Source organism: Suncus etruscus, chromosome 11 (assembly GCF_024139225.1).
Source record: "Suncus etruscus isolate mSunEtr1 chromosome 11, mSunEtr1.pri.cur, whole genome shotgun sequence".
Classification (NCBI taxonomy): domain Eukaryota; kingdom Metazoa; phylum Chordata; class Mammalia; order Eulipotyphla; family Soricidae; genus Suncus; species Suncus etruscus.
Window position 1 is genome coordinate 9223383 of NC_064858.1, and position 20679 is coordinate 9244061.

Sequence of the window (20679 nt, forward strand, 5' to 3'; positions counted from 1 at the left end):
CATTTCCCTGAGAAGGAAGGGGAAGGGAGGGGACACAGGGTGGAGGTGGGGGTGGGGGCAGGATCTCTCTTTCCCCATCCCTAGAGCTAAATTTCCTGGCTTGAAGCTCTCTGCCTGTGCTCGGTTACTTTCCAGGCTTCTGAATTCCCCTGTGGGTAGTCCCTACCCCTGCTCACAGCAGGAAGGTTCTGGTGTCTAGGGACAGGTCCTGGATGGGACCCATCTGAGTCCAGGTCCTGTGTCCCTCCCCCAGACACCCCCTTGATGGCTCTTGGGAATGTGAGACTTGGCTGGCCATGCTCACATCCAGAATTGATCCTAACACTTGCACTGGCTTAGTGTCCCCAGGAGGCCAGAGCCCAGGACCGTAGCCACTTCTGCCTTCCAAGTCCATCGAGAGGCCCCTGGGAAGGCAGGAGGAGGGGAGAGAGGGGAACTGAGAAGTCAATGTTGGCCAAGTTCTCAAAGGAACACTGAAGGACACCTGAGAAGGACATAGCCCTCTGGGTCCTTGGGAGCCAGTGGCTTTGAGAATTTGGGGGCCATGAGAGGTGTGTCTAGGGGTTGGTGATTTCATGACTGTGACCCCACTGTTGGATCTGCTGTTCCAACCAGTCCTAGATTCTCCCCTCTGAACTTCCCCGTGTGACTAAGTTTGGGTCCCACTCAAGAGCTGCCATCATGCAACTGGGTTTCAGGGTTGGTGTGCCTCCCACCTGCCCCCCAAGATACATAGACACCCCAAGTGGATATACCACCCTTTGTCTACTGGCTCCCAACTTGGAACCCTGTTACAGGAGGGACTTTGGATGGCCCTGTTTGGGGAGACAAGCTCAGGCTCTTAAATCAGTTAGGTATCCCCCCAATTACGCCCCCCCCTTCGTGTGATCTGGGGCTAAGGAGACCTCAAGCCTCAGCCTGTCACCTGCTTTAGTGGCACATGGGTATCAAAGGGGTATTACTGAGGTAAGGTATGTTGAGGCCAGCCCTCGACCCACTTCTAGGCCCCTGTGGGATGTCTGCCTATTTCTCAGCATCCCTGGGGGAAGGTTCTGGATTCTGGTCCCCCACTCACCCCCCCGCCCGTCCACTCGGGACTCTTCTTTGATCTGTCTTTTTTCTTCTTTTTGTTATTTTTGAGCCATACCCAGTAGCGCTCAGGGGTTACTCCTGGCTCTGGAGTCCGGAATCACTCCTGGCAGGCTTGGGGGATGCTATGGGATGGATAGGAATGTGCCCAGGAGGGTGGGCCTTGTGCATTGCAAACATCCTCCCTACTGTGTTGTCCCTCCGTCCCTGCTTTCCCCTTCTTTTACAGAGCTTGTGTTGGTCTCTCTGAGCGTCCAAGGGTCACAAGTGACTGTGTGAGGGGCTCTGTCTTATTCTCCACCAGGCATGATGAAACCAGGAGCAGCCCTGTTGGGCTCAGGAGGGGCTTGCTCTGAGGGGTGTCCCAATACCTGACAGATGCCACTTGTTAAAGTCCATTATTGCAAACTAAGTCAGCAATTGGTTTATTCGTCTATGTTTGAAGGTGGGGTTGGTTTGGGGCACACCGGTTGTGCTCAGGGCTGACTTCTGACTCTGCTCAGGGGACCCTAATGGGATGCTGGTGGATCAAACTCAGGTTGGCTGCATGCATGGCCAGCGCCCTCCCTTCTACCCTATGACTCTGGGGCCAGGAAACCTCATTCGAAGCTCTCTTCTTCCAAGCTCATGAAAGGCTGCGCCTGGTCCCAAGCGTGTTAATTGTTTCTGGGGTGCGATGGGGATCCCAAGATAGACTGTGGAGATCACTCATTCACTGACTTTCTGGGCGCAGGGTGGCTGTGCGACAAGCTGGCTTGTCTGGCACATGGGGGGTGTCATTCCGGAGGCCTCCCCTCATGGCCCATCTCCCATCCCACAGGACCCGTAGCTGTCATCAGTGGCGAGGAAGATTCGGCCAGCCCACTGCACCACATCAACCACGGCATCACCACACCCTCTTCACTGGACACGGGGCCAGACACAGTGGTCATCGGCATGACGCGCATCCCAGTCATCGAAAACCCCCAGTACTTCCGCCAGGGCCACAGTTGCCACAAACCTGACACGTGTGAGTACCATGGAGTGGAGCTTCTAGAACCTTCTGCAACCTTTCAAATGGGGGTGGAGGGGACCTAGCACCTGCTGAACCCTCTCTCACTCTCTCTAGGAGGTACCCTCTCCCATTCATTCTAAGTATGAGAATAGGGGTCAGGGGACTCTGAGGGTGGGGGCAGAGCTCACGCTAGAGACCATAGATCGAAGCTTCTAGAACCTTCTGGAAACTTCCGAGGCAGGGATGGGAACTAGCACCTGCCAATCCTCCTCCTCCACTTTCTCCAGGAGCCATCTTTTCCCCCCAATTCATAATGTCCAAGTGTGAAAATAGAGGCCAGGGGCCTCTGGGGTTGGGGGGGGGGGCTCAGGGTGGGGTCATCTGGGCTGGAACCTCTCTCTTTTTCATCCCTCCTCCTGTGACCTCTTCCTGTTTTCTCTGAGCTCAGTCCAGACCCCTCTCAGTGTCCCACTCTGTTCCTGCTTCAAGCCCAGATCCACCCCTGGTTACAATCGGCCCCTGCACAGTCCTCCTGGAAATGGGTGGTTCCCCCAGGGAGACATGACTTTGGGGCACCCTACTTTGCCTGCACCCCATTCCACCTCAAGTTCAGCTTACTGCTCCAGGGGGCCAAGGGTCCTGTCTGTCTACAGCTGGGCTAGTCTTTCTGGGGCCCACCTGTGGGTGCATCATCCCCCGTTTTCTCTTGCCCAGCCCTGCCCACCTTCCCTGTAGCTCTAATGTGGTCATGGCAGAAGGGAGGCCCATGGACAAGGGTAGACCCAGCAGGAGGAACTATAGGGTTGGGGGCCGGCATCTGGGAGGCATTTGTCAGTCGGGGGGACTTGGCACTGGGAACAACTAGTTCTGCCTGGCTGCAGCTCAGGCCTTGGGTCGACATCATCCAGGCAGGCTCAGGTGTGTGTCGGGACACTATCATTCCAGGGGTGTCCGGGGGACCTCATAGTGCTGTGCAGATTTCAAGGATGATTGTGGGTGGTTGCCGTTGTTTCTGGGTGAGTGCTTAGGACTTAGTCCTGATTGTGCTCATGGATTATTCCCGGTGGGACCTTATGGGATGTTGGGAAACAAACTTGGGTTGGCTACATGCAAGGCAAGTGCCCTCTCTGTTGAATTGACATTCGGGCTCAAGTCTGGGGGGTTCATGGTAGTTTCTTTGGACCCCGGTTTGCTTATATCCTTCCCAGAGCTCCTCAAGGTGTGGGGCACCTGTCTTTACCCACCTTCTACACACATGTACATGCACATACATGCATGTAAACACACCTGTGAGGGTTTGCCTGGCACCCAGTGACGGGGAAATTTTTAGGTTGGGTCATTCCCACTGTTGACAATCGTCCCCTCACAAGAGCTCTCATGTAGGCTCCTAGAGGATTTGCACCCCTAGCCAGATCCTTCCTTGTCTGGGAGTCTAGACAGTCGGGGCTCCCCCCTGCGCTCCCCAATCTCTCACCTGGTGCCACAGCCTGACAGTCTTGATCCCCAGGGTGCTGCTGTGTGAAGCTACCATCTTGTTTTGGGTCAGGATTCTCCAGCTTGCTGCCCCACCAGGGACATGGGATCTGGGTCCGGGGGTCCTGTGACTTCCCCCATCCTGTCTGTGAAGGCTGTGGCTTTCCCTTGTCCCTGGGGGCTGTGTGCCATCATTACCCCTAGTGATGGCCAGTGAACCCCTCCCCAGGCATAACCTGGCCTCATCCCTGCAATCCAAGAATTCCTAGTGGGGACATGGTGGCTAAGATGGGGTTTGCTCCCAACCTCTTCCATTTCATTCTCACTTCATTCCCATGTCTCCCATCCCCTTTCTTATCCCCCACTCCTATACTCCTCTTTCCCCCCTCCATTTTTCCCTCTCTGGCCTTATAGTTCCTGTATGGGGAGCATGGGAGGTTGAGTCTGAGTCTCTCTGTGGCATTGGGGGATCCTTTTTTGGAGCCCAGCTGGTCACCAGAAAAATCAGTGTCTTTGGGAAGGGGACAGAGGCGAGGCCTGTAAGAATGAGTGAGAGAGAGAATGTGTGAGAGAGCGAGTGTGTGAGAGCGAGAGAGAAAGAGAGAAAGAGAAAGAGTGAGCACCACACCAGCACCCAGCTGGCATAAAGAAATCTCCGACGTCCTGCATTATGAGGCATATTAATTTTTAATGGCCGGGAGAGGACTTGATTTATAATGCGTCCTTCTTGGCGGCAGCTCCCGTCTCCGGCTAATAAATAAATGACAGGTCCCGAGTATTAAACGGATCCGTCATCGCACACTGTCAGATGCCGAGGGCCACACTGTGGTCAAGGACCCTCCCCGCCCTTTCGAGAGGCACTGGCCACCTTTGGCCCCCTGGGGGAGCTCTGTGTCTCGCCCAGTGACCCAGATAGCTGACTTCAGGGATCCAGGGGACAAAGATGTGCCAGAAAAGATGGGCCCAGCCTTCTTCTCCTCTGGGCAGGTGAGGCACAAGGCCCCACATGTGCAGTGGGTCCAGGAGGTGGGGAACCCCACTTGTACTCCAGGACTGCATCAGGATAGAACCATGGTGGTGTAGAGGCACTCAGAAATGGTTCCTAGTGAGCTCATGTTGAAGACTTGCGCAGAGCAGGGAGTGTTCTGGGTGCTAGGAGGAGCAGAGAGGGGCCAGGGGGCTGGGCAAGGGTTCCAGGTGGCCAAGAGACCTGGACAGGGCCACTGTGGAGTATAGAGGAGATCCCACCTTGGTGGACTTGACCAGAGCCAGAAACTCTCTATCCTGACCTTGCAGTCAAAGGGATACCCTCAGGGCTGTCCCCCCCAACCCCCTCCCCAACAGGGCTTCCCACTTGCTCATTTTGCTGCTCTCTGGGGCGTAGAAGGCACTTTGCCCAGCTTGCCCGGCTCATGGTCCCACCCGCCCTTCCCTATAGGAATCTATTTCTCGGTTGGCCACACACAAGCATTTCCAAACAGAGATCCAGGCCGCTCAGCAGCTGAACTAATAACTAAATAGCTCCGAACCTCTTGGGGCGAGGCTACTACGAGGAACGGGCACACAGGCTCACAGCACGCACCCAGGAGAACCCCAAGAGCCTGTTCGCTCACCCCATTCCTGGCAGCCTCCTCACCCGCCTTCCTTGGGCACAGAGATGCCTACAGCCATGCTCTGCACCTCAGTCATAGTCTCATGTGTGAATTTTGTTGTTGTTGTTTTGGGCTGCACCTGGTGACGCTCAGGGGTTATTCCTGTCTATACGCTCAGAAATGGCTCCTGGCTTGGGGGACCATATGGGACACTGGGGGATCGAACCGAGGTCTGTTCTAGGCTATCACGGGATAGGCAGATACCTTACCGCTTGCGCCACCACTCCAGCCCCTCACGTGTGAATTTTGTACCTAAAACAATTCCAACCTCAGGAATTCGATGAAAGCAAAGTTTAAAACAACACCCTCAAGGGCCAGAGAGATAGCACAGTGGTAGGGCGTTTGCCTTGCCTGTGGCCAACTGGGACTGACCCGGTTCGATTCCCAGCATCACATATGGTCCCCTGAGCTTGCCAGGAGTGATTTCTGAGCACAGAGCCAGGAGTAACCCCTGAGCGCTGCCGGGTGTGGCCATAAACGAAACATAAACACACACACACAAAAAAATCTCCTAAAGCAACTCCCTCTTTTAATTCCATTTTCACTTTCTTAATAGAATATAGATGAAAACATTTTTTTTTCCTTTCCCAAATAAGACCAAAGAGACTTGCATGGGGTGAACCATCTCTTCATCTCACTGCCAACCTCAGGGTTCAGAGCTCCTCAATTCATGGTCTGACCCAGAGGCTGGAGCAAGACAAGTCTTTCCCTTCCTACTATAGATGCCAATCATGTCCCGGCCAAGCCAGAAAGTCTATCTTGAGCGTGAAGTTGAACTTGGGAATGTCAGGCCCTGTCATGGCTCCAGAAATGGGTTTTCCCATCTTTAAGGATATCTGCTGCTGGATTTGTAACCAGGGCACTTTGTTCTGAGCCTTCCAGAGCGTTCATGTCCCCCAAACCCGCCACCCACAATCTGTCCAGGGACCCATCTCCCAACCTGCTAGGACACATAGCCCCAGATCAGGGCAGGTTTCCTGTGGGGGAGTACTGCTCTGGACACCCTTAAATGGGGTCTGAGATGCTATTCCCCCGCCTCCCCCACACTAGGCGCCCACATTCCTGGTGATGCAGGAAGCAATGTGACAGGCGCCCGGTCAGTTTTCTGTCTCTGCCTGGAATGACGGGTCTTGGTGGTGCGTGGCGATGGAGCACTTTAACTTGTGAACCTGGGAGGGGGGGGTGTATTAAGCTGGACTCATGGATCAGCAGATCCCTGCTACCTCCTTTCTGCTCCCCCGTATTTTCCCTGGAGAAGGAAACTCCACAGGCCGAGGGCCAGAAGGCTAGGGCCCTGAGCTGGGTGTGCCATTCCCACTGTCTTTGGTGCTGGGCAACTGTTTTTCACAACCTCTGACGCATCTCAGGAAGGAAGGAGCATAAAGATGGCCAGCTGGGGTGTTGTAGGGATTCCATGTCCGCAATTTGGACAATGCTCACTCGGTCTCACTGTGTATTTGTGCGCATGTGTTTACATGTATATATGGACTTGTGCCTACAAGCGTGTTGGATTATGTGAATTTGCACACCTGTTTGTATGTACAGGGCAACGAACGTTTCCATGTACCACGGCACACATGTTTGTGTGTGCTTGTATGTGAAATGCATGGTTACAGGCATGCCTTCACATGTTTATGTATGCTTGTGTGTGCATGTTGGCATATGTGTCCGTGTATGTGCACCCTGTCCCCCCCCCACCCTTGTTTCCGCTCCTAAGCTGCCTGTTCTGTGAACTGAGACCCCAGGGGTCCTTCCAGTTCATTCTATGTCTATGTCTCCACCCTTGGTGCCCTGAGGGGCACCTGCTGTCCCCGGAGAATTGTGCGCAGGCCTTTTCCTCCCAAGGTTCCTGGTAGGGCCTGGCAGGGCTCGAGGTCACAGTCCCTTGCTTGAGGATATTAATAGCTGCTGAGTTTCTCTCTGAGCAATTTCGAGCCCTTTCCTTCCTCCCCCGCCACCCCGTGTGGAGGGCTGGGCAAGGAGAGAAACACCTAGAACGCTTACGAATTCTTCCCCCGGGGTGGTGGGAAGAGCTTTTCTGGGTGACTAAGATCTTCTTCTTCTTGTGTAACTTTCCGCCCCCTCCCCACCCTATACTGTGCCCACGGATTCTCGGGCACCTTTGCCAGAATTAGAGGCCCACGCGACAAGGACAGGAGCGATGGGACGGCAGGGAGGGTGCTTGCCTTGCTCCCTGGCCCCCCATAGGGTCCCCTGAGTGCTTCTGGGAGTGAACCCTGAGTGCAGATCCAGGAGTAAGCTCTGAGCGCTGCCAGTTGTAGCCCACAAGAAAAAACCCGAAACAAGCAAACAGGCCCCCCTGCTAGTGCCCAGGACGTGTGGAGATAAGAGAGTTCTTGTGCCTAAAGACAGGGTCCTTGGAGGTAAGTTGGGGACATGCATCCAGGTGTCCCACTGTCTAACACACAAGCCTGGCCTGGTCAGTTTGTGCCTGTTCCGCTCTGTCTCTAGGACTAGCCCCTCTCTCAAAGAGGCACTGATCGTGCACATGAGGAAAGGGAAATGGGGTGTAGTGGGGGTGTAGTGGGGGTGGATACAGACTTGGGGGGGAGTCTGGCTGGTCTGTGCGCTCCGGGCAATGTGGGCAGAGACAAGCAGAAATGGGCCCGATGTTCTGGAGGTTCCCTGATCACCATGGAGACACTGTCACAGAAATATCGCTGGTGGAAACTTCATGCGAAGGAGAAAGAAAAGCCCAGATATACCCTGGCCCAGCCCCTCACCAAGTGATCCTCCCTCATGTCCACTTTTCCCTCATGTCCAGTTTCTCCTCCCTGAGAGTGGGCCCAGCTCGGGGAGCAAGGCTGTGTGGGTTCAGGTCCCAGTCAGGAGTGGAGATCCTCCATGTGCAGGCCTCTGTCCAGGACAAGGGCACTTGGTCTCTCTTAGGGCCTCATTTGTGCTCAGGGGAGAGCAGATCTGCTGGCCCCTTTGTCTCAGAGCTTTAGGACAGGAAGTCCTAAAGGGGACCTGAGGGGACCCCGGGTTTTGTCTGGCAGGTTGTGCCTATGGAATCTTGTGGATATGATGATCAGCTTTGATCTTCAAGCTATTTCAGGCGTGTTAGAGCTGGATCGATCTGGAGCATCACCGAGATGGCAGTGTGAGAGCCAGAGCATGGCTAGGATGGGAGAGTTGGAGCTGGAGCATCCCTGAGATGGAGTATTGTTACTGGTGCATCCCCAAGACAGAGTATCAAAGCCAGAGCATCAGTGAGCTTGAGTATTAGAGCCAGAGTATGACTAAGATAGGAGCGTTAGAGCCAGAACATCCCTGAGACAGAGCATTGTTGCTGGAGTGTAAGAGCTGGAGCATCGTTCCTGGAGCATCCCTGAGCTGGAGAGTCAGAGGCGGAGCATCCCTGAATTAGAATCTTGTTCCCAGAGCCTCCTCGAGGTAGACTAGAGCCTAAGTGCCTAAGTGATTGCTGGGCAGCAGCCACCTCCTAGCCTAGGCGCCAGGTCTTGTCCCACCTGGTGGATTTTGCTAGAAGCTGCTGGATGCTGCATCCTCTGCTGGCCTGCGGACCTACACGTCTGGCTCCTCCACCCTCCGCCCTCTCCTCTGGCCTTTGCCGAGCCTGTTTATTTTCCTTCCCTCTTGCATCTCCGTCTCTCCGTCTCCAGAAGCCCCAGGGATGAGACCGAGATCCCCTCTTGCCATCTTCACCCGCGCTAGGCTATAAGCTCTCTGTTTGGATTCACACAAGGCTGGTTTTTTCCCCTCGGGCGCCAGAGAGTTGTTTGCTTTTGTTTTGAACATCACCTCTCAGGCTTTCTAGTGAGTCGCTCACTCTCTCTCTTTTAATAATAATAATAATAAAGAAGCCTGTTTCTTTCCATTTTGGTGTGAGGTGAAGAGCAGAAAAAAAAAAAAAGCACAGCTGTGGGGCTCCGATTCGCTTTGCTCTGCCACTCAAGGCAAAACGCTTACTGGCTTAGAGGAGAGATGCCTTGGTGCCCAGCTTGGTATGGGGGTGATGGAGATGTGGATTAGAATGGGGCACCCCTACCTTACTTCAAATTCTGGCAGCCTTGATTTGTAGGGTTGAGCATGGAGGCACCTGAACACAAATCTGTAGATGTGCTTTTTCCGGGGGCAGGGTCTGATGACTCAAGGAAATTTCTAGAAGCCGGCCATCTATTTTATCCACCCTGGGCTGGATTTGTGTCTGTTGCCTCTTGGCTCCACCAATGGGATCCTCAGCACGTCATACTCAAGAAGCAAAGGAGGAAAAACAAACAAACAAGAAAGATAAAACCTTCGAACATCGCTGTTCTCAGACCTTCCTTTGGAAAGGAGGACCATTGTCCCCAGAGGTTCCAGAAAGTTCCAGGCACTTAGCGAAGCTGCCTTCTGGCTGGAATGCTCCTCGCTCCTGACTTGCTCCATGCACGAGCCTTTCTCCCTCTGGTTTTCGCCAAATAGTATTTTTGTTGATCTTTGGGGAGCTCTGGAGGGGAAGGGAAGAGATACGGTCAATACTCCCCAAGCCAATGGGCAGGGCCAGCACAGTACCTGCAGAAATCCAGGTGTAGGAAGGCCCAAGGAATGGGTGTGAAAAGAGTTTGAGGCAAGGGAGTAGAAACCCAGAAACCAGCCCCTGGTTGGGTTAGTCCTTGCATGGTAGGGAGTGAATTTGGCTCCTTTCACACTCACTATGAGCAGAGCCAACAGCTCTGGCAGGGTGGGCCCCAAACTGAAATGTGGGAACTTGAGATCCTTCCCAGAAAAGGGTGCGAAGCTTCCTAGCTCTGGATCAGGGCAAAATTCCTAGCCAACCCTCCCAAAATACAAGAGCCCCAGAAGAAGAAGAGGAAGCCCTTAGACCCATGGAAGTGAGGCAATAGGGTCCGAGCGGGTGCATAGGAGTGAGACACTTGTTCTCCTGTGACTAGGTCTTGTTCCGAGGGAACTCTGAGCATCGTTGGGTGTGCAACCCCCACCCCCAAAATAAAACCAGAAAGAATAAGGAAGATATATCTGCTTTGCACCCAAGAAAGAAAGAAGGCAACAGGGCCCGGAGAGATAGCACAGCAGCGTTTGCCTTGCAAGCAGCCGATCTAGGACCAAAGGTGGTTGGTTCGAATCCCGGTGTCCCATATGGTCTCCCGTGCCTGCCAGGAGCTATTTCTGAGCAGACAGCCAGGAGTAACCCCTAAGCACCGCCGGGTGTGACCCAAAAACAAAACAAAACAAAAAAAAAAAAAAAGAAAGAAGGCAATCTACAAATGGAGGAAAGTGATTGCCAGTCCTGGGAAGACAGAGCAGCCAGGCAGATGGATGCTTAGCCTGAGGAGGCAGGCCAGGGGCCCCAGGAATTCGAAAAAAAAAAAACCCTGGGTTGAGCATTCGCTCTTGGCTGATGGGGCTCACTCTGCAGTGGGGATCTGGTGAAAAAGCAGGATGCCAGCAGGAACTGGCAAGGAGGTGGTAAGGAGCAGTTAGATCTTCCAGAGTGGAGGGGGAAGATGGATGTAATGTCCAGGGTTGTGGCCCCTTTGGAAGAGATGTGGCTGTTTGTCAAAGCAGAGAACGCAGTGACCAGGGGTCCCTGCTTGTGAAATGGCTTGTGAAGATCTGTGGAAACAGGGGTGTCAGAGAAATGGGGGTGAGGGGCTGGCATGATAACACAGCAGTAAGGCATTTTATCTTGCAGGCGGCCAATACAGGATGGAATGTGATTCGAAGGTCCCAGCATCCCATATGGTCCCCTAGTCTGCCAGAAGCGTCTGAGCGCAGAGCCAAGAGTAACTCCTGAGTGCCGCTGGGTGTGACCCTTCCAAAAATGAAATGGGGGTGAATGCGAGAGGCATGTTCACAGTAGGGAGCTTTCTGGGGGGTCCGACTCCCTGCCCATTGCCAGAAAAGCCTTCCCTGAGAGGGGCTTGGCAAGTGCTTTTTCCCCTCTTCTCAAAGTGTAGAGTGTGGGGCCAAACCCTGGCTCCCTGAAAATAGAATTGCACACTTGCAAAAACCTCAGGACGCTGAGAGTGAAGGCTCTGGGGTTCTATGAGGGCGCACCAAGGGCAGCCCCAAAGGGAAGATTTCCCCATCTGTGTGGTGGTCGGGAGAACCCTGGTTGGTCTTTCTTTTCCTGCTCCAGGATCGGGGTTCTTTTTTGTTTTGTTTTGGGGCCACAGCTGGCAGTGCTCAGGAGTTAATCCTGGCTCTATGTTCAGAAATTACTCCTTACAGGCTCGGGGGACCCTATGGGATGCTGGAGATGGAACCTGGGTGGGTTGTGTGCAAGGCAAACACTCTTTCCGATGTGCTATCACTTCAGCCCCAGTTTTAGGGTTTTTTTTGGGGGGGGGGGAGGGAGGGTCACACCCGGTGGTGCTCAGGAGTTACTTCTGACTCTGGGCTTAGAAATCGCTCCTGGCTGGCTCGAGGGACCATATGGGGTGCTGGGATTCGAACTACCCGTCTGTCCTAGGTTGATTGCGTGCAAGCCAAACTCCCTACTTCTATGCTATTTCTCCGGCTCCAGTTTTAGGGTTCTTGATATATCTGCATACCCTCCACACTCCACACTCCCTTTCGGGGTGCCCCTTCCTCCCCTCACTAGTGTGGGCTCCATCTGAGATAATTCTGTGGAACATTTGGGGCCCACTGGCCCATCTCATCTGAGTGAGGCCCAGAGGGTGGTGTCAGTACATCTTGTTTTTGCCTTATGTGGCCTTGGAATTCTCAGTTCTTCTTTCTGGTCATAGATAAAGGTCTGGGGGAGATTGGGTCTGCACCCCTCTTTTGTACTTCTGTGGAGCTGAGTAGGGACCCAAAAGGGGGTTCTGGCCACCCCCACCCACTTCCAGGAGCACAAAGCAAACATATGTAGGCAGGATTGTGACTGCCCGGGGCTGCCGACACCCACCACAGCCCAGCTTCTCCCCAAGGTGCCCTTGGCTGTCTGGCCCACTGCCCTGGCACACCGATGCGGCAGCCAGCCATGACCTTGTCACTCTTCTGAGGTGTCCACAGGCCGTAGGGGATGCCAAACATGCTGTGGAGTGGGTAGGGAGGCAGAATTCGGGGTGCCTCAGGGGTATTAAAGTTCCTGCCCCTCTTCCAGACGCATGGGCCTTTCTGGTGTTGATCCACTTGGCGTTTTGTTGTTTCTGGGTCACACCCGGCAGTGCTCAGTCAGGGTTGACTGCTGGCTCTGCGCTCAGGGATCCCTACTGATGGTGCTCTGAGGAATCTGGGGGTGCCAGGGATCAAACCCTAGGCCAGCTGGAATCGAACCCAACCCCTGGCACTTCTGTAGATGAGTATTTCAATGCAGGATCTGGTGGCCAGTGAGAGGCAGTTTGTGCCCCGGTGTGTGTCTCTGTGTGTGTTTGGGTCAGACCCACATCCACGTTGTGAGTGTGGTCAGAATTGACTGCCTGGAGGCTGGGGGCCATGGGAATCCTATATTTATTTATTTCTTTTGGTTTATGGATCACACTTGGTGCCGCTCAGAGCTAACTCCTGGCTCTGAGTTCCAGAATCATTCCTGGCAGTTCTCAGGGGACCCTATGGGATGCAGGAGAGCGAACCTAGGTTGGCTGCATAGAAGGCAAACACCCTCCCTGCTGTGCTATGCTCTGGGCCCCTGATCCTATTTTTATAGAAAAGGTTGGTTTAGCAGTGTCAGAACTATTGGGATTAAGGATGCCAGAAATGGAGGATGCTTAAAAGGTGAGATTCTGAGTTTTTGAAATGTCAGCAGCAATGCCTTCCTCTCCCACCCCTACCCCACTCCACATGACTATGCTCTAGAGAGGCCAAGATGGAGCTACAAAGAGCTCGATAAACAGGCCATATCTGGGCCCAAGAGAGTGTACAGCATGAGGGCGTTTGCCTTGCATGTGGCTGACCTGAAGTTGAGCCTTAGCATCTCATAGGGTCCCCCGAGCACTGACATGACTGAGCAGAGCCAGGAATAACCCCTGAGCACTAATGGGTATGGCCCCAAAACCAAAACTCAAAAACCAGGTTAGGTCTGCAGCCTTGAGGGAAAGGCATGGGGATGGAGTGGTGGGGAATTTGAGGGAACTCAGTGCCCTGCTCCTGCTTTCCCCAGATCATCAAGATGGAAAGGAAAGAGCAGCTTGAAAGAACTTTACCCCTTGCCCCTCCAAGAACATAAGAATTCATAGCCCAGTGCCCAGGTTCTGTCTTGGGCCCCCTCAGCCTTGGAGAAGGAGTATGTGGGCAGAAAGTGGACATCAGGGATTAGCCTTGGATCTGGCCCCTCTCTTCAGGGTGACAGCTCCAGTCTCCCCCTCCCTGCCAAGTGCCACTGTTTTCTTCATGTCATCTGGAAGTGCAACTTCCCAGGGTGCCCTCCAACTGCCCCCCCCCCAACAGAAGGAACTAAAGTCAGGGAGGACCCCAAAGTGTCCCCAAGGTCTGGCTTAGCGTGAGTGTCAGGGTGGGATGGGCAGAGCAAAGAAGGGAGGAGGCCCCGCCCCATCTCACCCCTCTTACTGCCAGCTTGAGGACCCCCTTTCCCCATCAGACTCAGGACCCCCTTCTGCTCCCCATCTCTTTAGTACAGGGCTGTATTGGGTGTTTTCTGGCACCTGCTAGGTCTTGGGGTACATGAGGGGCAGGGCCCAGAGAAGTATTTGCTGGGTGCATCACAAATCCTTTATTTTATTTTTGGTTTGGGGGGCCACTCCCAGTGGCACTCTGGGGTCACTCCTGGCTCTGTGCTGAGAAATTACTCCTGGCAGGCCTGGACCACCTCATGGAATGTCGTGGATAGAACCCAGATCTGCCACATGCAAGGCACACGTCCTTCCTGCTGTGTTCTCACTCAGGCCAGAGTGTTGAAAATCCTTAGTGGTGCCCCTCAATTTGTGGGCATCCGGTCCTCGCTTCTCATCAGGCTTCTCCATTTCTTCCCCGCCTCCCCCCCCCACCCCCCGATGATCTGGAGCCCCTGGCTCGCTGCTCAGGAACTAAGACCTGGGTCCCTATGGAGTTGGGTCTGTTCTGAATTACGGGGGGCCAACCAGGAATGGGGAGACAGGAAAGGGCTATGTGTGTGTGTGTGTTTGGCTTCGTGGGCCCCCGTGGCCCAGAACTCTTACTTGCCTTTGCCTAGCCTTCTGCCAGTCTGCCCTTTCCCTGGGACCCTCCCCACCAGCAGGCGCCTTTGGGATCTTACTGCTCTGGGCAGCCAGGAGTGGGGGGACGGGGGTGTGGGCACGTTGGCCTGGAGCCCCCCTGTGCTATCAGCCTGCAGAAACTTGGAAGGTCTCCACGCGGGAGAGAGTTCCAGAGAAAACAAGAGCCCCTCTTGGATGGGAAAAGGCTCAAGTTCATGGATTCTGCTTGGGAGTGGGGGGGTTTGGACACCGGCTGTGCTCAAGGCAGATGCTTTCCCTCCTCCATGAACGCAACTCGAATCCTTCTGCCTCTCCCCCATCAGAACAGGCAGCTTCTCCCCCACAGCCCTGGCAAAGGTGGTGGGGCTTAAGCCTCGGAACCCCGACTTTCCTTGTTCCGCCTGCCGGGAGTGAGACAGACGAGAAGGGGCCCTCCTAGCCCCCTCACTCTATCCTTTCCTTTTGGCATTGGGCGCATTCGCCAGGGTTTCTGGGGGGAGTGGGGGGCCAGAGGTAGCTGCTGGGAGACATTTCAGCATTACCCGTCCCCCCAATCCCCTCCATCCCCAACAGCGCCCCCGAGAGTGGCTCAAACAAGGGTGAAGCTCCAGAAAGGGAGGACATGGCATTCAGTGACCCCGGGTTCTGCCCCTGCCAGCGTCGCTCTGGGGTGCTTGGTGCCCAGGGGGTGGGTTGTGGGGAGTGGAGCCCGGCTCCCATCCTCTGCCTCCCACTAACCCCCTTATCTACCTCTCCTGCCAGGGGTCTTCCCAAATCTAGACACCCAAGGGCTCTTGAGCTTGACGGACGCCCGAGAGCGGCTAGTCCCGTCTGGCCACTATCTGTATGAGGAGCCTGAGGCACAGACGGGGGCACACGGTGAGTGACTATGGGGGGGGGCCCGGGCTGCCCACGTGCTTCTCCCATGCCAGGCCCTGAGGGGGTCCAGAAGAGGGACCCCCTGGCATGGGAAGACAGGAAGGAGTCACAGACAGTGACCTCTAGACCTAGCCTCAGTTTCCCCAGGATGCTGCGGTGAGGACTCTCCCACTGGCCCTGGCCCCCAAACAAGGTCCCCCGTGCTAGCCCCCCTAGCCAGCTTTACTTTAATGATGGACAGTTTACTTTAAGGATGGAATGGCTAGGATTCCCCATTCTCCTGTCCCATTTCCTAGAGACTAGCTTGTCTCTGTCTTGACTGGGTCCCCTACCCTGGGCAGCCCTGGCAGGCATCCTCAGTACCATTAGCCCAGGGAACCTCCTTTTGGGGGGCCACGTTCAGACCCTCGATCCCTGTGTGGGCCTCATGGCTCAGGACAAGTCCCTGAGGGACTCTGGGAGTCCCCTGGAGACTTCGTCCTCTGGCCCCAAATCCGTGCTGACCAGGGCAGGAAAGCGCTGTGGTTAATGGGGTGGTTTGGTCTACAGAATCCCACAGGGTCCCTGGGGATGGGCAGAGGAGCCCTGGGGTACAGTAACCCTTTCCCCCACGGATTTTTCTTCCTGCCTTCTGCAAAGCAGAGCCACTAAATTAACCACTGAACCAAACTACAAAAACAATCACTAAATAAACCATTAAATCAAACCATGAAACCAAGCCACGAAAGAAGCCACAAAAATCAGCCACTGAACCAAACACGCAATCAAACCATGAAATCAGCCACTAAACTAAACCATGAAAACAGCCACGAAATCAAAGCACAAAATAACCATTAAATCGAACCACTAAATTCACCATAAAAAAAATCAAACCATGAAATCAGCCACTAAACAAACTCATGAAAACAACCATGAAATCAACCACAGAATAACCACTAAATCAAGCCACCACTAAATTCACCATAAAATCCAACCACAAAATCCACCACTAACTCAAACCATCAACTCTACCCCAAAATCAGATGAGGAAACCTACCCAGTGCCCCTCTCCCCTCCCCTTCCCCATCCTAGATTTTTTTTTGTTGTTGTTGTTCTTTGGGGGTTTTGGTTTTTACTTTATTTTGCCTTTTTCTGTTCTGTTCTTTTTGTCGTTTCTGTTTTCTGTAGGTTTCAGAGAAATTATGTTGAATCCAATAAGCCTTCCTGGACATATCAAGCCTCTTAACCATGGCCTCTATGTTGAGGATGCCAATGTGTATTTCAGCAAAGGACATCACGGCTTTTAAAAGCTCCTTTAAAAACAAAACAAAAGCCCCCCAACAAAACAGCACCCCAAAACAAGCCCGTGCCCCGCCCCTGCCCGCTGTAAAGTCACCTGTAGTCTGGGCCTCTCTGAGAGGGGGAGGCCGCCCAAACATCGTCGTTGGATTGGGGTGTTCCGTAGAGACTGCATGAGCCCTGGTGCTGCCGTGTGTCACTGTGACCCCCAGCCCCGGGAAGAATCCTAGAAGCCTGGTACCCCCCACAGTACAGCGCAGCCATGGGCGAGGGGAGGTGCAGGCTCTGGGGCTGTGCCGGGACCCCAGGCTGGCCCTCGAATCGCCTCGTCTTCGTCCACCCGTGGCCAGGCCAACACAGGAGCCAGCGCCCGAGCGAGCCCAGACGGCGCGGGATTAGGTCCGGAGGGATACGGCCAGCGGGTGTTTTGGGGCTTTTCCCTGGTGGAGGAAACACCCCCCCCCCTCTTTCCCTCTCCTTTCTGTGCATTTGTTTGTTTGTTTGTTCGTTTGCTTTGCGGATTTTGTTTTCCTTTTCATCATCAGACACATTTCCCCCATCCCTTCCTTCCCTCTCTGGAGCTGCTCCCAGGAAAAGAGACAGGAATGCTCTCCGGAGAGACAGGGAGACTCTCTCGAACCCAAGCCCCTCAGCTCCCACAACATGCCCTGTGTCAGGGCCCAGGCACAGGCCTTGGTTGTTCAGCCTGGGCCTCAAAGGACCAAGCCCTTGATTGGTCCCTAAAGGGACCAAGGGAATCAAAGCCGCAGTAACCCTCCCATTGCCAGGGACCCCTCCCACCCCCCGCCAGCTTTGCATCCATCCAACATCCCCATCGTGGTTGACTATCAACTCAGAATTTGGAGAACCATGAATGGCCTCATCCAGGCTCCCTGAGGGTGCCCGGCCCCTTTGCTTGCAAGGATTCCTTCCTTGCACCCCGGGGACCCCCTGGGAGGGAAGGGCGGCCCTCACCAGGAGCCTAAAGTCAGTCCAGGCTGCTGTACCCTCTGAGGGTGGAGAGGATGAATTTGGGGGAGCACTCAGGAGAATCGCCAGTGTCTTGGTGGTGAAAGTCTTAGGCCAGAAATGGGTGTTTTTAACTCTCTTAAGTTTGAGGGGTACCCCCCCCCACACACACAGTGTAAATGGTAACTTCTCCGCCTTCCTGCCTTTCCTGGGTCCTGCTGAGGGTTATTTCCTCTCCTCAAGAAAGGGGGGCTCTTGATGTGAAAGTCGGGCCAACAGTAATTCCCTTCATCCTTTTGTGGGATTGAAGCTTCTGAGTTCTGGGACCCCTTTTCTGGGGGACCCCCTCCCCCCTTCCCGGGCTCGGTTTTCAGGGATGAGCGTGAGAAGCTGTTTTTAATAACTATTGTGAGTTGTTACCTCATGCCCTCCATTCTGCCCCCTCCATCCCATCTCTGCTCTGCCTCACCCCCACCCCCAAACCCTGCGCCGTGGGAGGGGCACCCCCACGTCTCTCAGAGACCCAGGCGTGCTGGTGTATAGTTTCTTAATAAACACTTTATTTTCTAATGAAACGGTGCATGAGAACTTTTTCTTTGGCAAGTCTGCACAGAGCAGGAGATTCCAGCTGCCCTTCTCTCCTCCTCTTTCTCCTACCCTGTCTCACTCTTCCTAGCCAGCTGGGTGTCTGTCTGTCCCTTCAGCTGTGCTGTAGGGGACACATGGCTGAACTCTGCATCGTAACTTTCTGCTGGGCAGAGAGAGGTTGGTTGTGTCTCCCCAGGGTGCACAGCACAGGAGGCAGATGTGGGGGTCTACCCTCTCTGGCCCTAAGACCCTTCTCCTGCTTGTCTGAACAACTGTTTCAGGGACTCGGAGCTGATGAAAACAGGGGGTCTTTGTCTCTGGTTCTAGCATCTTCCAAGTGGGCATCAGGAAAGGGTACAAGGCTCACAGTTGGGGCCACCCGCCGACCCCTGAGAGACTCCTCACCACATCACAGACACTCGGGAACAACCCTCAAACTTCTAACAGGCCTCAGGGACCCCTAGGATGAAGTGGGCTGGAGAGAGCGGTGCGTCTATGGCCAGGCCAAGAGGGTGGATTCCTGGTCTTCATGTTCTAGGAATGGAGTGGGGGCTTCAGAGATCATTGGGGATAGAGGGGGGACACTCTGCTGTGTCCAGGGGCTTGGGAGAAGAGGTGAGAAGGCAGGGCAGAGGGTAGGAACTTGGAGATGAGGCCAGGGCGAGAGGTACTGGGCTGGAGGTGAGAAGAACCTACAGACTTGGGTGTGGAAGGGGGTACGGAGCAGGGACCATTTGTATTCGAGTTTTGTTGCATGTTTCCGGGGTCCGAATTCTGGAGCGTCTCTCTTGAGCTGAGAAACTGTGGGACCCTCCAAGACTCCCTGCAGGGTCTGTTCTGGCTTCCTCTAAGGCCCCCTCTCTGCCTTCTTTCTTTCTCTTTTTTATTTACTTTTGTTTTTGAGCCACACCCAGTGGTGCTTAAGGGTTACTTCTGGCTCTGTTCTCAGGAATCATTCCTGGCAGGTTCGGGGGACTATATGGGATGCCAGGAATCGAACCCAGGTCAGCCACATGCAAAGCAAATGCCCTCCCTGCTGTGCTATCATTCCTTTCCTCTTGTGCCTTCTGTGCTTGGTCTCAGCCTGGGGGTGTGCCTGAGCGACCAGGACCTCCCTCCTCATTCTACCTCTCTGGGGGTGTTTTGGGAGCAGGTTGAGGGGGAGCAGCTGGTTGGTGCGAAGCAATGTTGAACCCTGTGCCTACCCTTGGGGGTCCCCAGCCACAGGGAAACTGAATCACAGGTGCAGTCACTGACCTTCTGGGGTCACACTCTCCCTCTACCTCCCTCCTCCACCAGCTCTGTCTTGGGGCTCCCTCCAGAGCCATGGCTTCAATCCTGGGGGGGGGGGGGTTGACCCAGAGGAAATACAATACAGTCTAGAGGATTGGGAGTCAGAGAGTGAGACAGGCTGAGCACAGGCATTGCAGGGAACTCTGAGCACTGAGCTGGGAGTAGTCCCCAGAGCAAAATCAAAATACAAAAGAGACCAGGACATCCCATGCCTTGTTCCACTGATGGGCCCAGCCTGGGGCCAGGAGGGACACAGCCCCTCCATGTTCGCTCCCTGAAACCAAGACCAAGAGCCCCTCGCCACACCCTGGGTAAGTGCCTAAGTCTTTTGCTTTTCTCAGTGTTGATCCAGCTGCTGCCTTGAACTCCCTAAGAGGGGACCCCCCCATTCTGCCCTTTACAAGCCTGCGGTCCCCTGGGAGGCCTCCCTGAGCTGCAGGACACTGGGGATGTGCCCTTGGCTTCCCCACTGTGGTGCCAGACATTGGCAGGTCTGGGGAAGGGTGGGCCACGGGAAAACGGGACACTTAGAGTTCCCTCCTGATATTTGGGTAGGGGGCTTTTTTCAGCAACTTCTATTGCTGCTTTTCTCTGGACATCTCGGAGGTACCATGGCGAGGTGGGCTGACTGGTGGCATCTCTGGGCACCTATGCCCAGGGAGGAGAGTGGGTGGACCTGTCCCGGTGGGGGTGCACGCAGATGTCCGGGGTGGGGCAACTCAGGGCTGGGTCACAGCAGGTCCTGTGGTCAGGTGTCTGGGAATCATTGATGAAGGGTGGGGAGTTAGGAAGCACTGCAGGGGGTGTCTAGCCAGAGTGGAGCACCCCCATACCCTGACACCCCAGCTGCCTATCTCCAGCAATCAGTGTCAGAACCCTGAGCACCCCTCCTCTCCCTCCGCCGTCCAGTCTTGCCCTTGTCGGGTCACCATGGAGACAGGCTCGGGCCTCCAGAATTGATGGTTATTTATTTATTGGGGAGTGCAGGGTGCTGTGACTGGCATAGGAGAGGAGGAGACGGAGCTGCTTTTGTGGATGACAACGGGGTGGGGGATCCAAGAGAGAGGGAACTGGAGGATTTTCTCCCCCCTACTTCTAGTAAGGAAGTTGTTGGGTTCTGAAGATCAAGGTGGAAAATCTGTGGTCACTACCTACAGGCCCGGCCTTCACACCATGGGTCTCGTATTGGCTTCTCCATCTTGATGAATCAGAACAGACGTGAGTCGTTTCTGGGGCCCCCACATGCACGTGATTTCTCCATGAGTCTTTATTATTTTCCGGGGGAGCCTGTGACTGCGTCATTCCCTTCATTGCCAGGGACATTAAAATTCTGGTGTGG

The 20679-nt window shown here is 54.5% G+C and overlaps 1 protein-coding gene across 3 annotated transcripts in view; it reads left to right on the plus strand.

The window, feature by feature from the left end:
• NTRK3 (neurotrophic receptor tyrosine kinase 3) overlaps positions 1 to 20679 on the plus strand; it is a 95273-nt gene that overhangs the window by 52534 nt on the left and 22060 nt on the right. For 2 of the 3 annotated variants that reach the window (XM_049783248.1, XM_049783249.1), the window contains exon 12: positions 1910 to 2098. In XM_049783248.1, the coding sequence (XP_049639205.1) occupies positions 1910 to 2098 (189 nt within the window). Of the gene's footprint in view, positions 1 to 1909; positions 2099 to 15095; positions 15213 to 16379; positions 17453 to 20679 lie in introns of those variants that run through there. The other variant, XM_049783250.1, reaches the window with a different exon arrangement.